This window comes from Molossus molossus, unplaced genomic scaffold (assembly GCF_014108415.1).
Source record: "Molossus molossus isolate mMolMol1 unplaced genomic scaffold, mMolMol1.p scaffold_m16_p_1, whole genome shotgun sequence".
NCBI classification, from domain to species: Eukaryota; Metazoa; Chordata; class Mammalia; order Chiroptera; family Molossidae; genus Molossus; species Molossus molossus.
The window spans coordinates 160,084,190-160,110,954 of record NW_023425344.1 but is presented as its reverse complement, the minus strand read 5'-3'; the positions used below and the strand labels follow the sequence as shown (position 1 = coordinate 160,110,954).

At 33.5% G+C, this 26,765-nt stretch overlaps 1 protein-coding gene across 7 annotated transcripts in view; it reads left to right on the top strand.

Annotated features, from left to right (window-relative positions):
- The first annotated feature begins 580 nt into the window (after positions 1–580).
- The window catches only part of NOVA1 (NOVA alternative splicing regulator 1), a 163,053-nt gene continuing 136,868 nt past the window's right edge, over positions 581–26,765 (top strand). For 3 of the 7 annotated variants that reach the window (XM_036264876.1, XM_036264868.1, XM_036264906.1), the window contains exons 1-2: positions 994–1,499; positions 2,529–2,672. In XM_036264876.1, the coding sequence (XP_036120769.1) occupies positions 1,475–1,499; positions 2,529–2,672 (169 nt within the window). In that variant the 5' untranslated portion in view covers positions 994–1,474. Of the gene's footprint in view, positions 786–993; positions 1,500–1,981; positions 2,178–2,528; positions 2,673–26,765 lie in introns of those variants that run through there. The other 4 variants (XM_036264916.1, XM_036264897.1, XM_036264860.1 and 1 more) reach the window with 3 other exon arrangements.

Here is a 26,765-nt window from a genome sequence, read left to right as displayed (position 1 = left end):
GCCCAGGCAACGGCAGAAGCGCTCCGGCAGCGGCGGCGGCGGCAGCACCAGCAGCGGGAGCGAGCGCAGCGCTAGCGCGGCGCGGGGACCGCCGCGCTCCTTCCCGGCTCCTGCCCTCCTCCGCCGCTCGCTCCTCTCTCCGCATCCACCTCCTTCCCCTCCTCCTGCTCATTCACTCTTTCCCTCACTCTCCCCTCCTCCTCGGCTTCTCCCCGCGCCCCGCCAGCCCTCGCGCTCTCCCACTCCCTCTGCCCGTCCTCCCCGCTCCCCTCCTCCCGCTCATTCACTCGCCCCTCTCCCTTCTCCACTCTCTCCCCCTCTCCTTTCTTCTCCTTCTTTCACCCTCCGTCTCTCACACCCCCTCCATTCCCCTGTCTCCTTTCTGACACTGCACTGCAGCTGCTCCTCAGCCCTGCCCCCTCCCCAGTGAGAACAAACCAGCAACATAGCTTTTTTTCGTAGAGATTTCTATTGCTCCAATTAAAAAAAAAAAAAAGAAAAAAAAAAAACCTTAAGAAACCCCAAACGCAAAAAAAAAAAAAAAAAAAAAAAAGGGAAAGAAAGAAAAGAAAAGAAAAGAAAGAAAGAAAGAAAAAGCCAAAACAAAAGGGAGAACCTTCTCCCCGTAGCAGCGGCAGAAACTGCAAACATGATGGCGGCAGCTCCCATCCAGCAGAACGGGACCCACACTGGGGTTCCCATAGACCTGGACCCGCCGGACTCGCGGAAAAGGCCTCTGGAAGCCCCCCCTGAAGCCGGCAGCACCAAGAGGACCAATACGGGCGGTGGGTATCGCTTCCACCTCCCCGCTGGCCCCATCCCCCGCCGCCCGCCCCTGCCTCCCTCCCTCCCGCCGCCCTCCCTCCCTCCCTCCCGCGGCCCGGGCACCTCCAGCCCGAACCCGGCGGCTCCCGCGCCCCTGCCCCGCGCCCCCTCCCCTGCACCTGCCCCGCACCTCGCCGTCCCGGACACATTTCCATTTCTGTGTTTATCATTCATCAAAATGGCGACCGATTTTTCGGAATAGACCTATCTTTCCATTTAATCGGTCGAAAGGCTGACCATTTAAATATCCTAGACCTGGTCAGAGGGGTCCGTGAAGGAGGAGGAGGATGACCCCCGAGTGAGGTGACGGCCGCCCGAAGATGCGCGCTGCATTTAACAGTCTGATAAAATAAATAAATAAATGGCACTTGGGTAGCGGAGAGCAAATGATTGGGGCACCTGAGAGTTTGTCTCTCTCCATCCCCTTGCTTCGGGCCACAAGTAGTATGCAAAATCTTGATGAGTGCATGCTCTTACCGCACTTACATTGTCGGTGCAAATATCTCATTGATTTGTCTTCCGCGGTGTGCATAGGAGGGTGGGGGTGTCTGGTACTGTGACTTGTTAGTTAACATCCTGCGCTTCCTGGGAAGATGAGTTATAACGGGACCGGTATCGCTTCTTCATTTGCACTGGAGTCATCTTAACAATGCACCCAATGCATCGAGGCAGAGGTGAATTTATCTACAGCATGTACATTAGAGACGGATGGGGGTCTTGCGAATGGCACACCCGCAAAATTTGGAACATTCATTCATATGAGGAAGCTGGATTTTCCGGGGTGTTTCCTATTTGAGACATGATCAGTTTGACGGAAATTAAAAGTTTATGGAGTTGGCTCTATTTTTTAAAACATTTCATTTAACTCTTTCTTGGATCATCTAACCCCTCTCCGTTTTAAATACTGTAGTAATTTTGGAGAAGAAGGAACATTCTCTGTTCGGTCATGTTTAAGTGTATTTGATATAAATGACTCCTAAGCTTTTTAGCATTGGCAAAATTCTTCTTAAGGTCGTTTAATTAATGAGCTTAGAGGAGATCATGGTAGACTAAGAAGTGCTGAAGAAATACACCAGGATTAGTTAGATTTGCCAGTTCAAATCACTTTGAGTTATTTCCTGGCAGTTATTGAAGGCTTGGAATACACCCTACAGTTTGGGTGGGTTATTTGGTGGGAGGATGGTTGTTTTGCATACTTTAAGTAGGATGTTTGCAATGGCTAATTGTAGTCCTTATGTGTTTGCTAATGTCAAACAAATATAGTTCATCACCATTTACATTCCTTTTATTTGTTTTGCAGTATGTTAAGAGCAGGTTTGTCATTTTATAAATCTCTGAAGTTTTGTTAAAGGGTCAGTTCATTTCGTTTTACCATAGTAACCACAGATAGAATTGGAAGACTTCCATGTTTTGAATAACAACTGGAATTTAGTCATCAGTTCTACAGTGCTGCAAAATAATAGAACATGTTTAGATTTTAATTCCAAGTTTGAAAATATAAATCTTACAAAATGGGAAACATTTGTACATACTGAGTTTTAAGTGTAATTGGCTGATTTTTGTTCTTTAAAAAAATTTAACCCCATATTTTCTGCTGCTTTATGCCTAATGTTCTAATTGCTGTTTTTCTTTCTTGAGGGTGGAGAGGGGATGCAAAGTTTAAACCATCATGTTAACAAAGTATATTTCTTTGCATTTTTCAGAAGACGGCCAGTATTTTCTAAAGGTTCTCATACCTAGTTATGCTGCTGGATCTATAATTGGGAAGGGAGGACAGACAATTGTTCAGTTGCAAAAAGAAACTGGAGCCACCATCAAGCTGTCTAAGTCCAAAGATTTTTACCCAGGTAGGTGCAATGGTGAAGAGATTTTTTGATAAATCCCCAAGGAAAGAAAGAGAAGCTCTTCGTGTGTTGTGTGCTGTATTGAAAGAAATTCTTAATAGTGTAGACTTTATTTTATTTATGTATTTGCTGTATTAGAATGTTTGTGGAAATTCATAAAGACTATTTCCATTGTTGATTGTCTTTTTTTCTAGAATAGATATACTGTGTCTGTAATTTAGACCAATTGCGAGATGAATCTTCTGTGTATTTCGAAATACTTTCTAATTGGGGGAAAAAAGAGGAAAAAAAAACCCTCTGAAATCTCTGAAATTTAAAGATAGAATCCTTGACAGCTGGCATCAGGAAATAGGGATCTTCTGAAGTTTTCAGACATCATTGTAATGACAATTAGTCTAGAGTGAATTCAGAAGAGGGGGTAGGAAGCCTTCTTAAAGAATGGACCATTTACTTCTAAATCCATTATGTACCTCTTTCTGCTTCATTGCTTTGTTTGTTGGCCCTGGAGTGAAGTAAAGAGGACAAGTGCTGCCTCTTCGGATTTTTAAAATATTGTGTTTTTAATGTAATTGTGACGAGAAAATATATTATGTAAGAAGTGAAATAATGCTTCAAAATGTTGTTACTTAAGAGCTGTATTTGATTAAAATATGTTAACAGTTTGCTTGGTACTGTAACCCATAAGAATATGGCAAGTTTTCTAGGTGATATAATATTTTTTTTGTACGTTTCAGTGTGCCTTTTAAATTTCAGGTGTTACACAGTTCTGCATGTTCATCTTTCTTCTTTTTAAAAGTCATTTTGCTTCTCAATATATGGACTTTAAGTTTAACTGGAAAAACTCCATAATTGACTAGTGTATCTCCTAGATAAAACACGAACTGATTGGCTTTTACTTAGATGTAGCTTCTGCCATTGTTTTGGGTTTTTTATCTTTATGGTTATAAAAATATTTATTCAGTGCTGAGGGGAACCGATACTACTAATAATTTTTTCCTGGTGGAAAAGAAAAGCTGATTTGCTTTCAGTGATCTAATTCAGTAATAGTTCTTTAATACAGCAAAGACATCTGGCATGAATATAAGCAGAACATTTGGAGGATTTCTTTTTCATAGCCAATCACTTGCTGGTAGAAAATGGACCATTATGCTGGTTAAGACGGTTTTAGAATGGTTGAAACTATAATTTAGTTATATGAGTTAAGTGTAGTTATATTTGGTAAACATTTAATTTATTAAACTAAAAGGTAATCTATTAGATATGCTGTCCTTTGAAAGTTTGTTTCCTGTGAGTGTAGTTTTGCAGGTGGCTTTACTTGTCTCTGAAACTTACCATATGCATTAAGAAAGTTTGCTAATATATTGATATTCATATATTTAAAAGATATATTATAAAGGAAAAAAATCAAATTGGAACTGAAAACCCTTAATACAAATAAAAGCACTCAAAAGAGCTTGATTGCAGAGTTAATAACATGATAGTTCTAAGAAAAGACTGCAATGGTTAATTATATTCACTTTCAGTAGGTGAAAATGAAATAGCTTTTTTGCATTATACATGAGGTGGTATCAGATGTTCAGGGTTGTTTTAGAAAATTGGTGTTTATCAAGGATATTCCAAATAGTAAATTAAATGCCTTTTCATTTGAATATAGTTTACTTTTAGTGGTTTGGAAGGGGTACACCAAGAATTAGATCTTTTGTTCTTAGTCCACTTAGTGGTGTGTTTTTTCTTATTACATTGAAATTGGTTATTTTATTTATAGTTCTGAGTCATGTTATTTGTATAGAACAAGAATATCCTTTTTTTTTTAAAAAGGAAAACTGGAATGTGTTGAACAAATTTGTGTGTATGTAGTGACGTAACCTGATCAAATGTGAGTTGAAATGTCTGGATAAAAGAAGGCTTATACTCTGCCTGTAACAGGTGGAAAACAATCACATACTATGGAATCAATTTTAAGGATAAATAAAGTCTTGTAATTTATAAGAAGCTTTAATAATTCTGAACACTTTGTATTTTAATAACATTTTAACTAGATTATTACCTGTTTGGACAGATGCATCTTTCTTCTTCTGGTAGACTTTAATTGTAATAGTCTTCCTGTTTACACTTGACCACAAGCCTGTGGAATTATCTAAGGTCCTGATATTCTTCAGCATAACAACCTCTCGGCACCTTTCAACTTCTTTTACTTAGATATACTGATATACTTAAGGCATACTTACTGTGCTCATCTCAGATAAACTAAATTTAAAGGTTTTATTTATATCGCCAAGTTATAAAGACTTGCTTGTAGGATTATGTAATAATTCAGAAGTGCATTTTTGTGTGTTTCATATATGTATTTATGACTCTTTATTCTATTGGAATGAATATGCCTGATCTTTATTTCATGAAGCATTTTTCTGTTTCTCATTTGATGAGATAGATATTTGGTGAAGGTGTACTTTAGTTGTAATCTAATGGATTTTTTCAAATTAGCTAAATTTTGAAACAGAATGTAACTATTCAAAAGGTTTAGATAAAATACTGCTATATTTAACAAAAACTTTCTTCAGGGTACACACACACACACACACACACGCAGAATACAGATATACTTTGGGGACGTTTTAATAAATTTCAATGCAAATGATATATGCATTGTTTTTAGTATAACCTATATAATCTCATAGTTATCATATTTATTGTTTTTATTTTTGCTCAGGTTATATTTTTAAAAGTTCTTAAGCAACCCTGCCTTTCTGAGTAATGTTTTATATTTATGGTTGAAATGAAAAAAGCACTCTTTACACATTAATTAATATGAATTGAGAATTTGTTGTACTGTATTGTTGCATTGTGTATTTCAGCATGTCATGTACTAAATAAAATAATTTGGGGAACTGTATGATGAAGATTGTAAAGTGCATTTTTCAGTTACTGTAATCAGGAAAAAAAGGCCTACAAATAGATTTACTTTTTGTTGTGCTGTGTAATTCATTTATCTATTTTAAAAAATTGAAATTTTACCGAATACCAACTTATTACTGGTGGTTGATGGATATATATATTTTTTCTTACTTGATTAAAGCAATCTAATTTGATGTATTTACATATTATTTTAATAATTAGGTTACTCAAAGGTGTTGCCATATAGTAAAAAACAGCTTTCTCATTTGGGGGACTATGTTGCTGTATTTATTTTCAGAATGGTGGTAGTGTTCTTTTCTTCTTTTAATTCACATCTAAAGGTGTATTTAGTTTTTGTTAACAAATAAATTGATTTTATCTGTTAACATTATTTAATGAGTGATTTGGGTAGGTAACTGGAAAAACTTACTGGTTTAGAATAGTAGAGTATGTATAAAATAAATATTTTCGTATGGCTTAAATTTTAGAACACTTCATAGTGCACCTATTTTTATTCTTTTATATGACACTGGAGATATTCATTATATCAATCAAATAGGAATCTTTCACTATAATCTTGGCATATGTTTGTGTGTATTTTATATATTTTTTCTATTTGTGGTTAAATATTGTATCATAATTAATATTTACTGTTTACTTCTGTGGTCCTTACATTAAAATTTGAACTTATTATTCCTAGATTTATTATATTTTAATTTTATCACTGTCCAACTTAGCTAATGCTTTTAAAAAATCATAAACCATTTCTATGTTTCATTGTAAAAAATCATGAAATAGCTGAATGTAAGTGAATTTTTTTTTTTAGTAAAGGAAATATTTCAGACTGCCTTAATTTTGACATGGTGAAAATTCAGTGGCCAATTTAACCTTTAGAATTGGGATTGTATAAAAATAATCTTTTTTTTTTTTTTAAATCATAAGAGTTAATGAAGTTTAAACTAGATAACTTCTTTTGTTTACATTGTTGAAGGAAGAGTATTATGATATTAGCAGTATACTATGAATACTTTTGTTATGGCTTCTAAAAGTTACAGTCTGTACTCTTTGATCTTAGACTAAAAGTATTTTAGAAATTTATTGGTATATATTTTAAGCCAGACTTAGTAGATAAATAGAATTGTAAGAAGTACAAAATCAAATAGTTTAATTTCCAGTATTGTTCAGTTTAATAGGATAGTTATCATTACACTGTTCTATACCTTTGATTTAAGTATGATAGTTGCTGACAGATAACATGTTTTTCTTTATTAAAGTTGTAATATTTATATTTGTCATACTACTTAACTGTTGTGGGTTATTTTATATTTTATCTCTCTATATCCTCAGTTGAAGGAGAAACCATAATCTCGCACTTAGATATTAATATCTCTCTGAAAATTTGCTACAGTTTTAATTCTTTCTCACTTTAAGCAATAGGAAATCTTAATATGTGAAGGAATATTACTGGCATAGCACAACCTATATTAAACTTGGTTCCGAAAGATAGTTTTTATACTTATATAAGCAAATGTTTTTGTGGCATGGGATTTTTAGATTGAATTACCTTTAAAAATCTTAGCTATTTAATTTCATCCTGATGTTATATCTTCTACAGTCCATTTAGTGAGTTATAGAACATCATTAATTTATAGTATCAGTGTTTTCATCAACAACATAACAAAATTACAATTTGGTGTTTGAAGCCTTCTGGATTTTGGAAAATCAGCTAATTTAAAATTTGTGACGTTGTAAGGGAATACAATACGTCTAACAACATTGTCTTGCAGATGTCATCCCCAAAGGATTTCAGGAACAAAAATAGTGAACACAGTTGGTGAAATAGTTCAATATTTGTGTATTAAAGATGTTCTTTATAATATACAAAGAGGAATAATGATCTGTGTCTTGGGAACTATAAGGAGTATGTGGTGTCACTAAAAACCCGAACAGCAAACCGCCAATTAAAGACTTGCCTGTGTTATAGTTCTTTTGCTCTGATTTAAGGGAATTATGATTTTAAAGCTCTTAAGTGACACAAATAACATTTATTGAACACAGTTATGCCACTTGTTGACTAAAATTCAGCACTTAATATAACATTTTTCTTACCGTAGAGTTTAGCCTTAGTTGTTTGCAGTTTAGTGGACCTATGTTTTAAAGCACAACTTTTATGAGCAAGTGCAGCTTTTCAAAATAAAATTGGGGAAATGAGGGTGGGAGATTTGTGCTTGATTGCCATCTCATTTCCATCTTTGGATACAGCTCTAGCATAAAGTTAAACAACATCTGCAGAGATCTGACTGACAAACATCTCTCTGGGACTCATCATTGCAGCCTGCAGCAGGTGCATTCAGCTTTGCAGTCCTTTCCAAAAAGAGGTTAGTTTGTTATAACATTTATCAGTAGACGAGTGGGAGCAAGTGACTAGAGAGAAGAGGTTGGTTGTCACTTGTCCAGTGCTGGAATACTACAGGTAATTGGACTGGACTGGTGGGAACCGCAGCGGTGTGTGTCTCACATTGCACTGCAGCTGCTGTGGAGCTTAATTAACCCGACCCTCGGAGACTGAAGTGTCATGGCATAAAATGCAACATGCAAGAAATGAAGCAGTGCTTTTCAGTGAGCACTTTCTGATGCCCGGGTTGGTGAAAGTTTCATTTTTTCATCCTGTTCTTTCAAGATAGGTCATCAGCTTTTTCACTTTTTTGAAGTGCATATATTTGAAACTAAAATAATTTTCATAAATCTGAAAGAATCCACATAAAAAGAAGATGGGGGCTTTAGGTATAGAAGCAAAAATAAAACAACGATAGGTCAGAAGAATTAAAATTTTCCTATTCCAATATATTTGAAAATATATTTCAAATCTTCAGGGAGGAGAAATAAGTGGAAGTACATTGTTCTTTTTGTCTTGTCTTAGATTAACATTTGTTTATGTATTTTTATTGGGCAAATAACCCATTCAAAAGTAAGTGGTATCTTTTTAGCACGTTAGAGGCTTTAGCAAGCAAACTGTGCTGAGTATTTTGAAGTTTTCCAACAAATAAGACAAGTATAACATGTTAAAAATGTTTTTAGGGTGTTGCAACTTAATGTAGGATTTGCTGTTGAATGATTCTTTACCACATTTGATTACAAGTAAATTAAAATTTGATTAAATATAATCATTAGTCTGCCATTCATTTATATTTTAAATTTCTTAATTGGTTTGACATATTGACTTACAGTACACTGCCATGACATATATAGGAGTTTCATGTGTGTTCTAATAGTATTCCCAATTAATGTAGGTATCTCATCACTGTCCTGTTTATTAATTGGCCATTGAATGGAAAACAGTTCCTAAGGTAAAAATGTCAATTAAATCTTACAAGATACTATACACTCTTAAAATAATTCAGAATATAATTTGGAGTCTTTGTGAAGCAGTTTTATAGTTTTGACTTACTATTAGTGTTACTAATTAGAACTTTTTCATATCCATTGAATGTAACTTGTCAGTTATCCAAGAGGAATTAAGTTTTAGAGTTTGTACAGATTTTTTTTGTAACATACTTTTCTTGAGGAATTTTACCAGTATTACCAATAATTATTTGATTCTAAGTTACTGTTTGTAAGAAAGTTCTATTAAATCTTATTTTGATTAAATTGTGACTAGTTGGTGATTTATTGGTGATTATGGTAATTATGGGAAATAAGATTAAAATAATTATCTCTAAATATCAAAAGAATCATTCTCACATGTTTAAACATTTAATTTTTTCAATCAAGATTTTTTATTTACCATTGTGTACTATTATTTTCTTATCAGTGCTCATCAGGATAAAAACGATTCTTTAAAATTTCACATATATGCTTCACTATCGTTTTAAAATTTTTGGAAAAGAAGTTATTAAGAATAAACATTTTAAAACTACCAAGTTAAAAAAATAAGAATATTATGTACACGGACAAACCTTTTGAGACACTTTCAGTATTTGCTAAGTTTCAACTACTATATGGATATCCTTTTCCATAACAAAAGTTGATCATGGAAACACATAATATCTGTACTCCATCATTGATCTTTTGCTGCTTCCTGCAGGGCCTGTCATAGCATCGTTGACAGGACCAGATGAAAAATGAAATCAGTATCTTGAGTTTTTTAACAGCAAAATGATTCAGGTAAGATTATTTGGTGTGGAAAATAAAACATTTATTTTTTACCATTCTTAAACTAATTTTATTTAATAATTGATATATAAAATTAATATATATTTTTATTTTAAGGCCTCTTTGTGTCTTACTGATGTTCAGTATATTTGTAATTTCCAATGAATTTTATTCTGAACTCAGTAATTTTTAAATTTTAGACTGTAATGTTTCTTAATTTCCTTGGGAAACTGAGCATACTTTTTGAAGTGTTGAGAAATAACTTTTCTTTCTGTTTTAAAGACTTTTAAGAATAGTTATACACTGAAGGCCCCTTAATTCTTTTGCAGGACAAATTTTCACAGAATGAATTTACTAATAAGACTTAAAATCCCGCATTCCCTCTAGGATATAATAAATGATGACTCTCAGTTGATTCAGTTTTTAAGAACCATTCTTATCCTAAAGAAGAAAGTGGTTTTCATTTAAATTTTTAATAATTTGCTGCTCTAGGAATTAGATTGGGTAGTGACTCTATTTTAAGATCTAGTAATTTTGAGGGAAGGGCAGAATAGAAAGATGGAGTAATACATTTCTTTAGCGCAGGGTAGTAGGCAATTTGTGGTACATGTTTTTGTTTTATGTTACTACATACTGTAGAAGAACTGTAGCATTTTAATTTTGGTCTTATTCATTCTTGAAATACTTGTTTTTGAACGAATTAGTGTTGGAAGCAAGTGAGCTCTTGGAGACTTGATTCACAAACTGAGTCTTAATCTTTGTGTAACTCCTTTTGTTTTTTCTCATACAAGTTTATTTTTTTTAGTCATGAAAGTACTTTTTAAAAAACAAACCTAGTTTTACTTTTTAGTATGAAATCTGTCTAGAATGTTTTGTTAATTATTATGTGTATTTATTGGATGCTCATTATTTGTATTTATTGGATGCTTCTAGGAGCCCAGTTGTAGGCAGCTCTTTGGTTATTATGACTTTGAATTACGACAAAACTTCTTTTCTTTGTAAAGGAACATGGGCATGTTTTGCTTTACCATAAAAGGTTGTGCTTTTATTGTTATTGTCCCTTTGAGTTTTGTTAAAATTTTCATATTATGTGGCATCTCTGTCAAAGACTTAAGGAGGACATTTAGAAGTAGTGAAGGGGCTTTCCTTTTAAAGGGTTTGGAAAATCATGTGGGACTAGATGAAAGGACTGGAATTCAGATATGATCTCTTCTAGAATCTTCATTTAACCATTGAGAAAACCAAGATAACAAGGTTATGTGATATAGGCGAATAATTTTCCTGTCACTGTTAAATATGTTTTCTGAATTTGTGGTAGATAACATACTATTGTAGTAGATATTTTAGTCTCTTATTGTTTCTGCTCCACACTTTTCCCTCCTCCTTTTTAAGATATGACTCTGACGAAATACATTCTCACTTATCTCTTTATTTTAAAAATGAACATGCCACCCCCCCTTTTAAAAACAGTTGAAAGCAAAGCAGTTATTTTACGATAATATTTTTTAATTGATTGCTACACTGAAGTCTAAAGACAGGTCTCTTGATCATTACCACACATTTAAAAAAAGAAATGATAAATTGCCTGATCGTTTTCTGTTTTTCTATAATTGCACTGTTTAAAAATGAAAATGGCAATATTTTCAGGGTGATTTGATTCCCTGATTTGTAGCTTTTCTTCATCTGTGAGGGTTTCGTGTTTGTTTTGTCGTTGCTTCCATTGCTTCTGTGCTCACTGTTGTCCTTTCCCTCCTTTCAGTAAGCAGAGTCCTGACCTTGAGTTGTAACAGTGTGGAGACTTGCTAAGTCGAATTTTGTTTTTTAGGATTTTTATGACTTTATAAAAATTTTCTTAAGTATTGCATGTTTGGCTGGGTGTTTATAACAGCTGGTTTTAAAGGAAGGAAATGTTATGAGTAAAGAATAAGCATGAGACTAATTATAAGGCAATCTAAATAAAAGTGAAGAAATATAATTATTATTCATTTAAATACACCACTATTTTGTTTTTCTTTTTGGTCTACACATTTCATTAAATAGGTCTACTTTTTAGTTAATTTGAATTATGATGTTTCCGTTGTTTTATAGGTTTAAGGACTACTTTCTAAAATGATTATAAAAGTACTTAATGTGATTTTGAAGATTTCTTCACAGTTTTAAATTAAAACAAAAACTCTTTTGCGATTGTCTTGCATCAGTTGAAAAATTGAGTTAAGCTCCCTTGGTGTGAAGGAATTTGTGTCATTCTTCATGACTTCTGTTATATGTTTAATATTCAGCCCAATGCTTTAAACATAGTTAACATTTGAAATTTAAATGAATGTATGTATGACCAGTTTGAGGCTTCTTCTGTGAAGGGTTCATGAATTATCAATAAAATGGATGTGAAAGACAATCCATCTTATTTTTTCATGATATTTCTTGTTTTATTTGTACTTTTATGGTGTGTGTAAAATCTGTATTTTGGGTAAGTGAACTAATGAGTTAAAAAATGCAAACAAACAAGAAGTGGCCACAGAAGTATTGGGACAAGTATGAGCCAAGTATCAAGGAAGAAGAGTAGAGTAGAGTTCATTAAGGGAATTTTGCTTTTTATTTAGATGTTGTCCTATATGAAGAAAACTGAAAGCCAGTGTTATGGAGATTACTCCAAAATGAAGGTCACTTTTAAGATGTTCTGTCTTAAGGAACATGAGCTGATTAATTAATATTTATTTATTGATAAAGTAATTAAAAGTACCTTCATTGCAAGATTTAATAGTATATCATGTTATAGTTTACTTGCTGCAGTAAGGAACAGAGCCTACTGATGACTTTTCTTGAGATACCCTAAATCAAAAATTACTAATCACAAAATTAAAGTTACATTGTTTTAATATCTTCTTCCTCACCTGTAGTGGGGAAGTTACATGTATAAGTACATCATGACTTTTAGAAACTGAACTAGTTCATTTTCTTACTAAGGAAGAAAGTATACCAGTTCAAAAGTAGATTAGAGTTTATTTGCTTGGGATTTGACTAACTTGAATATAGTGGTGTTTGTATGTGTTTCTTTATTTGAACTTAAAAATTACTGAATTTGGGCTACCTCAAGGTCTTTTCAATACTTTTTAAACAGTTCAAACTTGGAGAAATGCATGAAGCACTAGTGTTATTCTTATATTAATAAACACGTTGTTTCATTTTTGCTTTAATAAAGCTGTGAATCCTGCCCCCAGTCCCCTCATGGGGGGCCCAAGTCATGATGGAGGACCAAGAAGAATGAATGAATGAATGAATGAATGAATGAATACAAGGTTTAATAGATAAATCTATTTGATCTCATGCTTAGTCCTCTACATCTTAATATATTCTAATTTAAATTTTTAAAAGCTGGTTGAGAGTAGTGGGTTAAAATAACGCTTAGTGTTTTCTTACCTGGCTGTTTCCCCTGCCCTTCCCTAAAACCATGGCCAGATTTCAACATCTTTATGGACATTTATGTGCTTCCTTTGTGGTTAGAACTAGGTGTAAAATACACTGAAAATCTTTCTCTCAAACAGGGAGTGATAAGAAATAACAAAGATGAATTCTGGTTATAATAAAATTTGATACTTGTATAATGATACAATTATTTCTAGAAGTTGAAACTACCTCTTTCATTGGCAGGATCTTGAGAGAAAAGAGTAAACTTCAAAGACGACTTCAAAGAAAGCTGACAGGGTTTGAGGGTTGAATTTTAATATGCTAGATGGACAAGAGTAGAAGGTCATTTGAAGCAGGGAGACAAAATGTATAGTCATGGAGATATGAAAAATTCCTTGTATATTCAGGGGTCCAAAATTAGTTTGGTATTACTGGAATACAAAGTAGATATTGCTGAAGGGGGAGAGTGGGGATAGGGAGATGCTTGTGCAAGTAAGAGAGAATGTATTACATATGAAAGAAAAAGTCTAAAAACTATTCACCTTGCAGATATTCGTTAGCAAAAATTATTTTAAAGAAAAAGTACATCTGTGTCTCTATAAAATGAGTAACAGTGATGCTGTAATTAAAATATATGTATCGTTTGTATAAATATAAATAGTGACACTTGTACTTTGGAGGAAAGATTGGCCCAGTTATCTAAAAAGAGAGCTGAGTTGTAGATTGAGGAATCTGGCTTTCTGTTTAAGCATTATAAGTAGAATTAAAGAGAAGACTAATTTGTTCAGAGAGGAAAAGATTAAGAGCAACCAGAAATAAAGATGTTAAGAAATATGAGAGCTATCTTTTATTTAAAAAGTATATGCCAAGTGTATGTGAGAAATAGCATGGGGACCTAGGAAAGACAAATGTCAGTGAAGAATGTTTTGCTATTGTTATGAAAGATGTAGAGATAAAAATCTGTTTTTTACATTTGTTCACTTTTACATGTCCTGTTGTCAATGCAGGGGCCTTTACATTAGTGACTTGGTGGTTTCTTTTACTAGTTTTAGTTTGCTTTTGATTAATAGTTGTTTAGAATCATATATGTGATAAAAATTTTTCTCATTTCTTAAATTACATGAATATGTAGGTCTTTCTAGCTCTCTTAGCATGTAAACAGATATATTAATTTTCACTTTGATGAAAATTAGTAATTTGCACAATGTATATAGTTGTTTATGTGTGAATTTGATGCTGTTCAAATGCAAAAGTTTGGTTATGTGATAGAAATATTGTAATGCATTATGTCAATGAAAATGAAAATTGAGACTTGGTGAATCCTCTGTTATGTAATTATTTTGTTTGGAGTTTTAGTTGATTATTGAGATTCAGCAGGATTCTCCATCATTGATAAATATTTTGTATAAGAATAACTTTTAATACTCTATCAAGTTCAGATGAATTTAGAAAATAGTGAAAAATATAGCACTGTCTTTCGATTTAGAAAAGGAGATTAAAATCTATCTGGTATTTTATACTGATTTATGAAATTATCAGCTAGTTGTATAGAGAAACATTAAAAAATTGAGAGCCAAAGTGATATTAAGTACCAGATAGGGATTAGAAATAAAAACATTCACTGTGTAATCTTTATTGAAGTGCTCTTAATTCAATAATACCAGTTGTATAATTCAGAGGAAGCATAAGTAAAGTCTCATCGTCTTTACTGATAAGCATATGATGGTATGATATCATGACTTATTCTTTAAAAAAAGTTTCAATCACAGTTTACATTCAATGTTATTTTGTATTAGTTTCAGGTGTACAGCATGGTGGTTAGACAGTCATATACTTTGCAAAGTGGTCCCCCTGATATTTTCAGTACCCACCTGTCACCATACACAGTTATCACAATATTGTGGACTGCATTCCCTGCACTGTGCTTTACATCCCGGTGACTATTTTGTAATGACCAGTTTGTACTTCTTAATCCCTTCACCTCTTTCACCCAGTCCCTCACCCCACCCCCACCAGTCAGCTCTCTGTATCTATGAGTCTGTTTCAGTTTTGTTTGTTCATTTGTTTTGTTCTTTAGGTTCCACATATAAGTGAAGTAACTTGTACTTAAAGGGATTAATAATGTAGATAAGATGACTGCATATATTTTTTGCAGAGCCAATATAATATAATTTTATTTTTAAGAAATTGGGGGTTTGTGAAGTTTTTTGAAGTAACATTTGTTTAACAAATTTTAAGAATTCTACCTTTAAAATGCTATTCTATTTTTTTTATTGACACCTTCTCAACTGAAAATTTCTAGCCATGTTGTGTTTTTTTTTTTTTGTTTGTTTGTTTGTTTTTTTTATCCTCACCCGAGGACATTTTTCCATTTTTTGTACAGATAGAGTGGGAGGGAGAGAGAGGAAGAGAGAGAGAGAGAGAAACATCGATGTGAAAGGGACACATCGAGAGTGGCTGCCACCCGCACGACCAACCAGGGCCGGGGACAAACTGCAACCGAGGTACATGCCCTTAGCGGGAACCGAACCCGGGTCTCTCAGGACCGCAGGCCAACGCTCTAACCTCTGAGCCAAACTGGCCAGGGCTAGCCATGTTGTTTGTATAGTAATAATTTAATTTTATTCTGAAGGGTTTGCCTATTTTGTTTAGGAAAGGTATGTTCCTCTCAAAGCTTTATTGCATTTTTACTTACACTGATATATTTGACATCTTGTTTAAAAACTAGAATGACCCTGGATATGAAAACACAAACTGTGATGATAAGCTTGATATGCCATATGTGGCAGTTTAGGTTGGCATATATCTCAAACGGCATGGTTAATGTACTGTATTTCTAATACTAGTCATTTTCCAGTGGAAGGCTGCTACTTTCATTATCTAGTCTCATACTGGTGGGCTTAGAATGCTGACAGACCGTTTACTTTACAAATCCCTGTTTTTACCTCTTATAAAATTTTTTTTTTTGCTGTTGAAATTGTCTACATGGGATCTGTCTTAGTAACTGACTTATCCTCTGAAGTCTGAAGTTTGTGCAAATGAGAACTTCATAGATCGATTTATAGTTAGATGATTGTCACTATGAAGAGTAACCATATATATGAATGTTAATAAATTTGGTATGGTCAAAAAGGGTTTAGTACATTAAATAATTAAGAATGGAAATCAGTATTTTTACTTTTAGTAAGTGTACGTATGTTTGGAAAAACTTTGAGGTTCTGTAGTCTTGGCAGTAAAGCCATTTAAAGTAAACAATAAATATTGCCCCTTTATGACAATACTCAACTTTGAAATCATATTCCATCTTTCTGGACATAATTTTTTTTTCTATTCTTTAAAATTTTGCTTTTATCAAAGATTTTTCCAATGGCCCTTCAAATAATTCAGCAAGTTGCATTAAAAATGAATAGAAACTGCAATGTGATGGATAATTTAGGTAATTTAAAGGGATAAATAATATAGGTAAGGACTATGAACATTTTTAATTACTTACAATATGTAGACTGAATGTGATTCTGTTTGAGGAAAATTCTTAAATTTTGGCTTTGGGAAATATTTGAAGTAACAGTTATCTAAATCCAGTATCTTTTAAAGAGTCAGGCTCTGATTTCTTTGTGTGTATATTTAAACTATCTCTATTACTGTGAATGGGAAAAATGATGTGTTTTTTTAAGTCTAAAACCATATAACAAAGTTACTTAATATTAGTCACAGCTTAATTAGATCTTACATTCCTATCACTTATTTTAATTCTTAAAATGTTAATGTAGGCAGGAATTTTTTTATTTCTCTTTTTATAGTTGAGGAAAATAAGATAGTGAACATTAAATTGATTTGTGTTATAGCAAGTTAGTGGTGAATGGGTTTGTTTACTGTTATTCTGTAACTCTACATCAGACTACTTACACATTTAAATTCAGAAATATAGTACTCAAAATTTAGTTTAGAGTCACTGAACTGTCATGTTGGCCCATCACTGGGAAATAATTGATAATTTCGATGAGTTGATAATTTTTCCCCTATTCATATGGAAATGCTACAAATTTAGTTTTGCCAAGGAAAGCAAAATTGTAATAATTAAGCAAAATGGAGTAATAAAAACAAATTTTCTGTCCTGACCTGACCCCTGTAAACGGAACCTTGATATCATTATTGTATTTTTGCATCTTCATATTTATATTAGACTTCTAAGATAGTTTGAAATTTTGCCTTATTTATGAGATTAATTTACTTACATGAAATTATTAATCATTCTTCAGTTAGCACTGTAAGATTTTTGTCTTTCACTTTTTAAATCATATATAAACACTATTCTGGAGATTTGTTAAATTATAGACTTGAGGTTAGGAAGGTCTAGTCAAATCACTATGTTAGTACTATAGTCAAATTTTTTATGAGGAATATATGCTTTGGATATTACACAGTGATATTTGTTAAGGAATTATCAAATCAGTTCAGTACTTTGTAATACCTTCTGGAGATGTGGGATGGAATACAAGATTCCTAGAGAATATGGTGTCAGAACGTGGAGTTTAAATATGAATTCTGTTACTTATTAGCTGTATGAATTTGGTCAAATAATTTAATCTTCTTGGACCTCTAATTTTCTCATCTGTGTAATGGGAATATTAGTACCTCTTGCATAATTATAAGTTGTTGATCTAGGTACCACAAAAGGAAAGTGTAAAAGTGTGCCATATAATACCTGATGTATAATAAGCATTTCATGATGCTATTTTTTGTCTTCTTCCCCTCCCCCCGTTTGTTAATGTAATTATACAAATTTTACAGCAGAGATTTTTTGTTTGTTTTTATCTTCATTGTTGAAAGAATTATAGATGTTTCCCCTCCCCCCACTAACCCCCCTACTCCCCACTCCCACCTCTCTGCTGCCTTCCTCACACTATTGTCTGTATCCATTGCTTAAGCATAGATGCATAAAAGTTCTTTGGTTTATCTCTTCCCATTCCCCCCCACCCCATCCCTCTCCCCTTTGAGGTTTGTCATCCTGTTCCCTACTTCCTTGTCTCTGGATCTATTTAGATTGTCACCTTATTTTGTTCATTATATTCCCAATAATGAGTGAGATCATGTGGTACTTGTCTTTCTCTGACTGGCTTATTTCACTTAGCATAGTACTCTCCAGGTCTCTCCATGTCATCTCAAAGGGTAAGAGATCTTTCTTTCTTAGAGCTGTATAGTATTTCATTGTGTAAATGTACCATAGCTTCTTTACTCACTCATCTACTGATGGTCACTTGGGCTGTTTCCAGATCTTAGCTATTGTAAATAGTGCTGCTCTGAACATGGGGGTACATACATTCTTTCTGATCGATGTTTCAGGCTTCTTCCTAGAAGTTGGACCACTGGGTCAAATAGCAGTTTTATTTTTAATTTTTTGAGGAAACACCATATTGTTGTCCATAGTGGATGTACCAGCCTGCATTCCCACCAGCAGTGTACTAGAGTCCCCTTTTTTCCACACTCTCACCAGCACTTGTTGTTTGCTGATTTGTTGAAGGCAGCCATTCTGGCAGGTGTGAAGTGATACCTCATAGTGGTTTTAATTTGCATCTCTCTGATGATTAGTGACGTTGAGCACTGAGCACTTCTTCATATGTCTCTTGGCCATTGGTATGTCTATTTTGGGGAGGTGTCTGTTTAGGTCCTCTGCCCATTTTTTAATTTGATTGTTTGACTTCCTTTTATTGAACTTTATGGGTACTTTATATATTTTGGATATTTACCTCTTATCTGATGTATCATTGGCAAATATGTTCTCCCAAAGAATGGGTTCTCTTTTTGTTTTGATGCTGGTTTCTTTTGCCATGAAGAAATTTTTTAGTTTGATATAGGCCCATTTATTATTTTTTTCCCTTTGTTTTTCTTGCCCTAGGCAATGTATTAGTGAACATTCTGCTAAGTGTGATGTCTAAGATTTTGCTGCCCACATTTTCTTCTATGATTTTTATGGTTCCACGTTTTACATTTAAGTCTTTTATCCATTTTGTGTATGGTGTAAGTTGATGGTCTAGATTCATTTTTCTTAATATAAGTGTCCAATTTTCCCAACACCATTTATTAAAGAGGCTGTCTTTCCTCCATTGCATACTCTTGCCTTCTTTGTCTAATATTAATTGCTTATAATATCTTGGGTCAATTTCTTGGTTCTCTGTTCCATTCCATTGGTCTATATGCCTGTTCTTGTACCTATATTAGGCTGTTTTGATTACGATGGCTTTGTAGTATAACTTGATGGCTGATACTGTGATCCCTCCAACTTTGTTCTTTTTCAAGATTGCTGTTGCTATTCGGCGTCTTTTTTGGTTCCATATAAACTTTTGGAGTATTTCTTCTAGATCTGTGAAATATGCCATTGGTACTTTAATAGGGATTGCATTGACTCTATAGATTGCTTTGGGTAATATGGACATTTCAATTATGTTGATTCTTCCAATTTATGAACATGGTATATGCTTCTACTTTTTTATATCTTTCTCTGTTTCATTTTTCAATGTCCTGTAATTTTCTAAGAACAGGTGTTTTACCTCCTGGTTAAGTTTATTCCTAGGTCTTAATTTTTTTTTGTTGCAATGGTAAATGGGATTTAAAAAAAAATTCCTATCTGGATGTTTATTATTAGGATATGAGAGCACCAGGGATTTCCGGATGTTAATTTTGAATTTATTTATTAAATCTAATAGTTTTTTGGTGGAGTCTTTAGGTTTTTTATGTACAATATCATGTCATCTGTGAATGACAGTTTTACTTCCTCCTTTTCTATGTGGATACCTTTTATTTTTTTCTTCTTGTCTGCTTACAATTTCTAGTACTGTTTTGAGTAAGAGTGGTGAAAGTGAACTTCCCTCTCTTGTTCTTAATCTTAAGGGAAGTTGTTTTGGTTTTTGCCCATTGAGTATGATGTTGGTTGTAGGTTTTTCATATATAGCTTTTATTATATCGAGATATGATCCCTCTATTTCCACTTTGCTGAGTGGTTTTATCAAAAATGGGTGCTGGATTTTGTCAAATGTTTTTCATTATCTATTGATATGATCATGATTTGTTTCTTTCATGTTGTTTATGTGGTGTATCACATTTATTGATTTGCGAATATTGTACCAGCCCCGCATCCCTGGGTAAATCCTACTTGGTCATAGTGAATAATTTTGTAAATATATTTCTGGATCCTATTTGCTAATATTTTGTTTAGGATATTTGTGTCTATGTTTATCAGGAATATTGAGTTACAGTTTTCTTTCTCTCTAGTGTCTTTATCTGGTTTTGAAATTGGGATTATGCTGATCTCATACAAGTGCTTGAAAGTCTTCCTTTCTCTTGTATTTTTTGGAATAGTTTGAGGAAGATAGGTGTTAGTTCTCTGAATGTTCGGTAAAACTCCACTGTGAAGCTGTTCAGACTTGGGCTTTCGTTTGCTGAGAGTTATTGTACTGCTTCAATTTCCTTAGCAGAGATTTTAATGTAAGATAAATTACATTAATATGGCCCTAAAAAGAAAACATTGCTATAAGGATTCTTTCCAAATTTTTTTTTCTCCCAACTGATTGTTACAAAAATGTAGGCTACACAGAGAAAGTTAAAGCTAAGCTCTCCTCATGTCACTCCTTTAGAAGTAATATAAATCGTCTGTAATATGTCCTTTTATACTTTATAAATGCCTTTTTAAAGATTCATATTTTTAGCATATAGTTATAAGTAATATTTGTTGTTATGTATAGGAATGAGTTTTTAGCAAATCATCTTTCATTTAATGGATTTGTAGAGTTTCTAGATACTCTAAGGTGTCCTTCCTATCTCAACTGTATAAATGTTTTCCTTTTGTAGTCTAAAAATGTGTTCTGTCATACCCTTGAAGATAGACAGAGCTACGTTTGTTAGGTTTATACCCGTATAGTTCAGATGAAAACTAGGTACATGAATTTATAATGTTGAAGTATATTATAATCTCATATAAGCATATAGGATTATTTGTATTAAAGTTCAAGACACTATGACTTCTGAAATTCCTTTCCATATTAGTTAAAATGAAAGTCATAGGGTATTAAATGATGAGGCTAGGCGTTTTAATAATATAGGTCATGATTCGCAAAGCTTGTTTTCAGCTTAAAATATTGTTTAATTGCTCTGTGAATGCCTTGAACATTTTAATTCATGTTCTTGCAACTTCCATGAAAAGTCCAAGAATATTTAATGGTACAGTTTTACTAAGATTATCTTTTAGGGGTCATGGTTTATTACATCCTATTACTTAACAAGTATTCATATTTTCCAAGAGTCATCGCAAATATTATTTATTGCCTTTATGGTAAAATTGGTTTTTATGATATATCTATATTTTGTGATAATCAGTGTATAAACTAAATACTTTATTTGGATGCCTTAGAGATTAAGTATTATTGATGTATTGAATATTTAAGATTCCTCTAATATAGCAAGAAAAAAATATGATTTTGTTTTGTGTGAATGTGCTTTAATGATAATAAGTGTAATTAAGAGCATACTGATTCTGGGGCTGCTTTGTGGAAAATATAAAATCTCAGTGAAGATCTGTCATAGTATAAATTCAATTATATGTTCAGAATGTTTCACTTTTGAATATATAAGAATACTGGGTGCCACAGAAAAAAATAAAGTGAGAGACTTTGCTAAAGGTCATTTAATTCTAGAATGGTTAAATATTATGGGCCTAATCTTTCAAGTAATGAATTTATTCTTGGGGACTCATAACCTGTAGAGATTAGAGTGTTTGAAGTCTGATTGGATTTACAGTATTTTTTTTTTTTATCCTCACCTGAGGACATTTTTCCATTTTTTGTTCAGATAGAGTGGGAGGGAAAGAGAGAAAGAGAGAGAGAAACATCGATGTGAAAGGGACACATCGAGTGGCTGCCACCCACACAACCCAACCAGGGCCAGGGACAAACTGCAACCGAGGCACGCGCCCCCAGTGGGAACCAAACCCGGGTCTTTCCGGACCACAGACCAATGCTCTAACCGCTGAGCCAAACTGGCCAGGGCTGGATTTACAGTACTATTGAAAGTTGGTAGTTTATAGAAGAGGAATCTATATTAGTCTAGGGTAGAGATGACAAGTTTATCTTTGTTTATATTTGTATATGGTTTTGGGTAGTAGAGAAATTTGAGATAGACTGTGAAAGCTGAAAATAACCCCAACTTTCTTCTCACTTGTAGCATTTCCACTTTTCTTTGGAAGTAAGGCAGTAGGCTACACGATATGTATTTAATTATAAGTACCAATTCCAAAATGGGGTCCTCTGTTACCCTGGTTGATTATTTTATGTCCTGTTTCACTGAGAAAATAAAATTAAAGCAAATTTCATAAGCTCCCACCACCAGATTTAGCCACCTAATTACATCATCACCTATCCTGTATATATTTTCTCTTATTATTTTAATAAGCTTTTACTGCCCCTAACAAAGGCTAATCCTCTACTTTTATTCCAGATTTTATTCCCTCTTAGATACTCAGACATCTTTGGGGAATATTTTCTTCTCTTTTTTAACATTATCGATTTCTCCCACTCTATTTTCTTGCAGCCTACAAACATACTGTTATTTCTCCAATATTAAAAACAAACAAACAACAACAAAAAAAACCACGCATTTCCTCCTAATCCCACTTTCTGTTCCAATTACCATAACAGTAAAATGCTTCAAACTAGTTGTCTATACTTGTACTATCCCTAGTTTCTCTCCTCCTATTTTTGTTTTAAAGCCGTGTCGGTTAGGATTTTGACTCCATCCTTCCAGTAAAACTGCTCTTATCAGGGTCTGGTGACTTCAGTGATCAGTTCGCAGTTCTCATCTTCTCTCCCAATCAGCAGCAGTTGACAGTTATCACGGTCTCCTCTTTGGAACATTTCATTTTGCCTTCAGCACACATCTACCTCCATGATTGCAGCCTCAAGTTTCCTTTGCTGGTTTCTTGCCATTTCCCTGAGCTCAGTCCTTGAACCACTCCTTCTTCATACTCTACATGCTTACTCCCTTGGTGGTCCTGGCCGGCATCATGGCTTTAAATAACCATCTGTTCTTTGATGACTACCAAATGTTTATGTCTGTTCTGGACTTTTCACCTGAATTCCAGACTAATGATGTATCTGCCTGTTTGACACGTGTATGTCTAATAGGTGGGTTAGAGTTAAATATGATTTTAAATATTCTGATTTGTCTGTTAAATCCACAAGCGTCTTCTTCCGCAACCTTGTCTGTCTTAATTGGAGTTTTATCCTTCCAGTTTCTGAGACCAAAACTCTTGAAGTCTTTCTTACCTTCTCTCTTTATGTCAGACTTAACATCTAATCTGTTATAATTCTGAGTATGTTCAAGATGTTAGCCTTAAAAGAAAGCCAGTATCAAAAACAAGTAAATGTTGCAAAAATGCAATCTGCTCTGCTTTAGACAAGTAAAGAATGGTAACCAACCAAAGATGTGGTTGGCTGTGAATTCATTGTTAAAACTCTGAAAAGCTAGAGTTCATGTTTAATTTTGTTACAGGGGAATCTGTAGGAAAGAATCTGTATTTTAAGGAATATCAGTATCAATACATCCATTATAGTAGCGTAAATATGTTCATACTTGTGAGAACTGATTTTTAAAGAATAAATATAAAGCAGTAGGATTAAGAAAATTCTAAATAATACCAGTTTGTTGGACTGTATCAAAATGAAATCTGTTGATCTTTGAGGACGCAATTAGCTTGAAATGTAAACCATGTTAGGTGATATATGTATACATTATGAATGGTAAATAAATGTATACTGAGTCATTTGAAATACTGTGCTAAATCAAAACTTCATCTTTTGAGGATTATATTTTAAAGAAATTACAGGCATAGAAGAAAATGTTATTCAAGTGGTAATAGTTTTTCTGTAAAATAGTTTGACATACTTTTATGCTTATCAACTGACAATGTCCTCATTTTATTGTCTATGAAAAGTTATTCTAGTTCATGGATCTTATTTCTTGCTTTAATTTAAATCAGTTAGTTTTTACTTTACTATTTTATTTTGTCTTTTCAGTCTGTACTCAGTTATTAAAGGAAATCGTTATTTCAGACTGAGGCTGACAAAAACCATTGAATATTTATAGAGCCAATATAATATTTTAAACTGAATAATAATATAATTTTGACTTCTTTTCTGATTATACATTTTATTGATATATCTTACTAACAAAAACTATTTGATATCTGGAAATAATCTGTCAGAGTAAGAAAAAATAAATCTGTATACTTGTCAACATTAAATGATACAGTCGAGGAAGTTCGTTCAGACACTGTTGTGAGAAAGGAAGACGGTGGTGGTGCCGGCTTCCTGGGTCACAGGGCAAAGAACCTGTGCGGATTTATTTGGTTTGATTTTTAAGTTTAACAGTGAAATTTAATTTTGTGGCTCAAAACCGTGGCTTAACATTTGTGACTAAAGACATTTTATTTTTGCATTCTTATTGATTACATGTTTCTGTCTTAAATCATACCTTAGTATTGCTGCTCATTTATGTGAGATACAGGTTTGCACATTATTCTTACATATTATTTTGGAAATGTCTGTATTGTCCTATTTTTGCATAGTTGATAGAGGCTGATTTGTTACCGACTCCAAAACCCAAAGACCAGGATCTTTTTTTTTTTTTTTTATCCTCACCTGAGGACATGTTACCACTTGGTTCAGATAGAGTGGGAGGGAGAAAGAGGAGGAGAAAGAGGGAGAAACATTGACGTGAAAGGGACACATCAGGTGGCTGCCTCTGCATGACCCCAACCAGGGCCGGGGATGAAACACAACCAAGGTATGTGTCCTTGACCACAATCAAACCCGTGACTCATTGGTCCGCGGGCCAGTGCTCTAACCACTGAGCAACTGGCGGGGGCGAGACCAGGATCTTTCTATCATATCACTATATGTAAAATATTTCTTGGACTGATGGTAATTTCCCCATATTTTATTTGTTTTTAAGGTTTCTTATATTAAAGTTTTTTCTATATGTTTTTATGATTTTTCTAGAGAGAAAGGAAGGGAGAGAAAGACAGAAACATCTATGTGAGAGAGAAACAGTGATCAGCTGCTTCCTGCACGCCCCCTACTGGGGATAAAGCCCGAAATCCAGGCATGTGCCCTGACTGGGAATCGAACCAGGACCTCTCAGTCTATGGGACGATGCTCAATCCACTGAGCCACACCAGCTGGGCTAAAGTTTTATTTTTAAATTCGTATCACATGGTTGATTTCTGTGTACTCTAATCATGCTTTTTAATCTTCATCCTTTTAAATAGCTTTACGATGTGTCTACATAAATAATTAAAATATATTTAGACTAGTATGATATTTAATAAGAGTTAAATATGAGTCTAAATATAAATTTGGAGTATTAACATATTTCCTGATTAGTGATTTTTCATGTGTTTCTTTAAATTTGGTGTTAACCAAGTGAAATATCTTCAGTTTTTCTGACATTTATTTCTCCATGTATTTAGCTACCAAATATTTATTAAATATGTATTATATACATTTTGCTATGTGTGGAGGATGGAAAGGGACCTAAGACCAGAGCTCTTCGCAGTGGTAAGGAATGAAGCTGGCAAGTCAGGCAAGGGCTAGATTATAGAGGGTTTTTGAGTGATTTGGACATTTACTAGTCTTAAATCAGATTACTCACAATATTTTTAAAGAATTTTGTAAATCTTCAGTTATGCTACATGGGAACCTACATCAATAAGGAAAATTCATAAAAGGTAGGGGTTATTTACAATTTTTGGAGAATTGTATTTATCTAGAAGATATGTCACAATACAATTAAGACTTTTTTTTTTTAATATAAAAAGCTTTCATTTTTGGAGTAGTTGGTTAACTTTAAAAATTTGAAGTTATTAAAATAAGTCACTGTTTTATGATAAGATTTTTCAGTTTTAATGTAAGTGGCCACTAAATTATGTGGTTGTTTAAAGTTGGAACCTAAAACTATTTTTTGTAAGATATTGTTCTACATTAAGACCTCGTTAAAGAAAAGGGTGTATGTGGAAACTGACAGAATTAAATTAGTTTAAATTAAGAATTAATGACATTTTCAAAGTAGCAATGAATGTGTTACACTCTGTGCTAATCATGTCATTATTCTTTTTTTTTAATTTTATGATACTCATTTGTACTTTTGCAGGTCTTAAAATGTGTATTCTCTGCTTTCTTGAACAGTCAGCTTTTAAACTATAAATGTAAGCTCTGATGTAGCTCAGCCTCATGTTTCTGTTACCCTGTCATTGCTGAGTATCTCTAGATAAAAAACTAAATTGGGTCAGTTGATTCTGCTACTCAGCCCAACATACATTTCCAGTTGAGCCAGCTCTTATGATCACACTTCTGTTTATCTCTGTTTGCTTTCTATCCTGTACCTGCTTTTCAAACATCTTTTGTCTTTGTCAGCCTAGAAACCCACCTCAGATTCATTCATACTCTACAAATGAATTTGTTTCACCAGTTTCCATCAACTTCTTTGATACTTTAAAATACCCTGTAATTTCACCTTTAATTCTTGTCTACTCTAGAGAGGAAATTCTCTCTTCCTCTTTTGTGGCTGTCATTTATCCTGCTTCCTTTCACCTTTTTC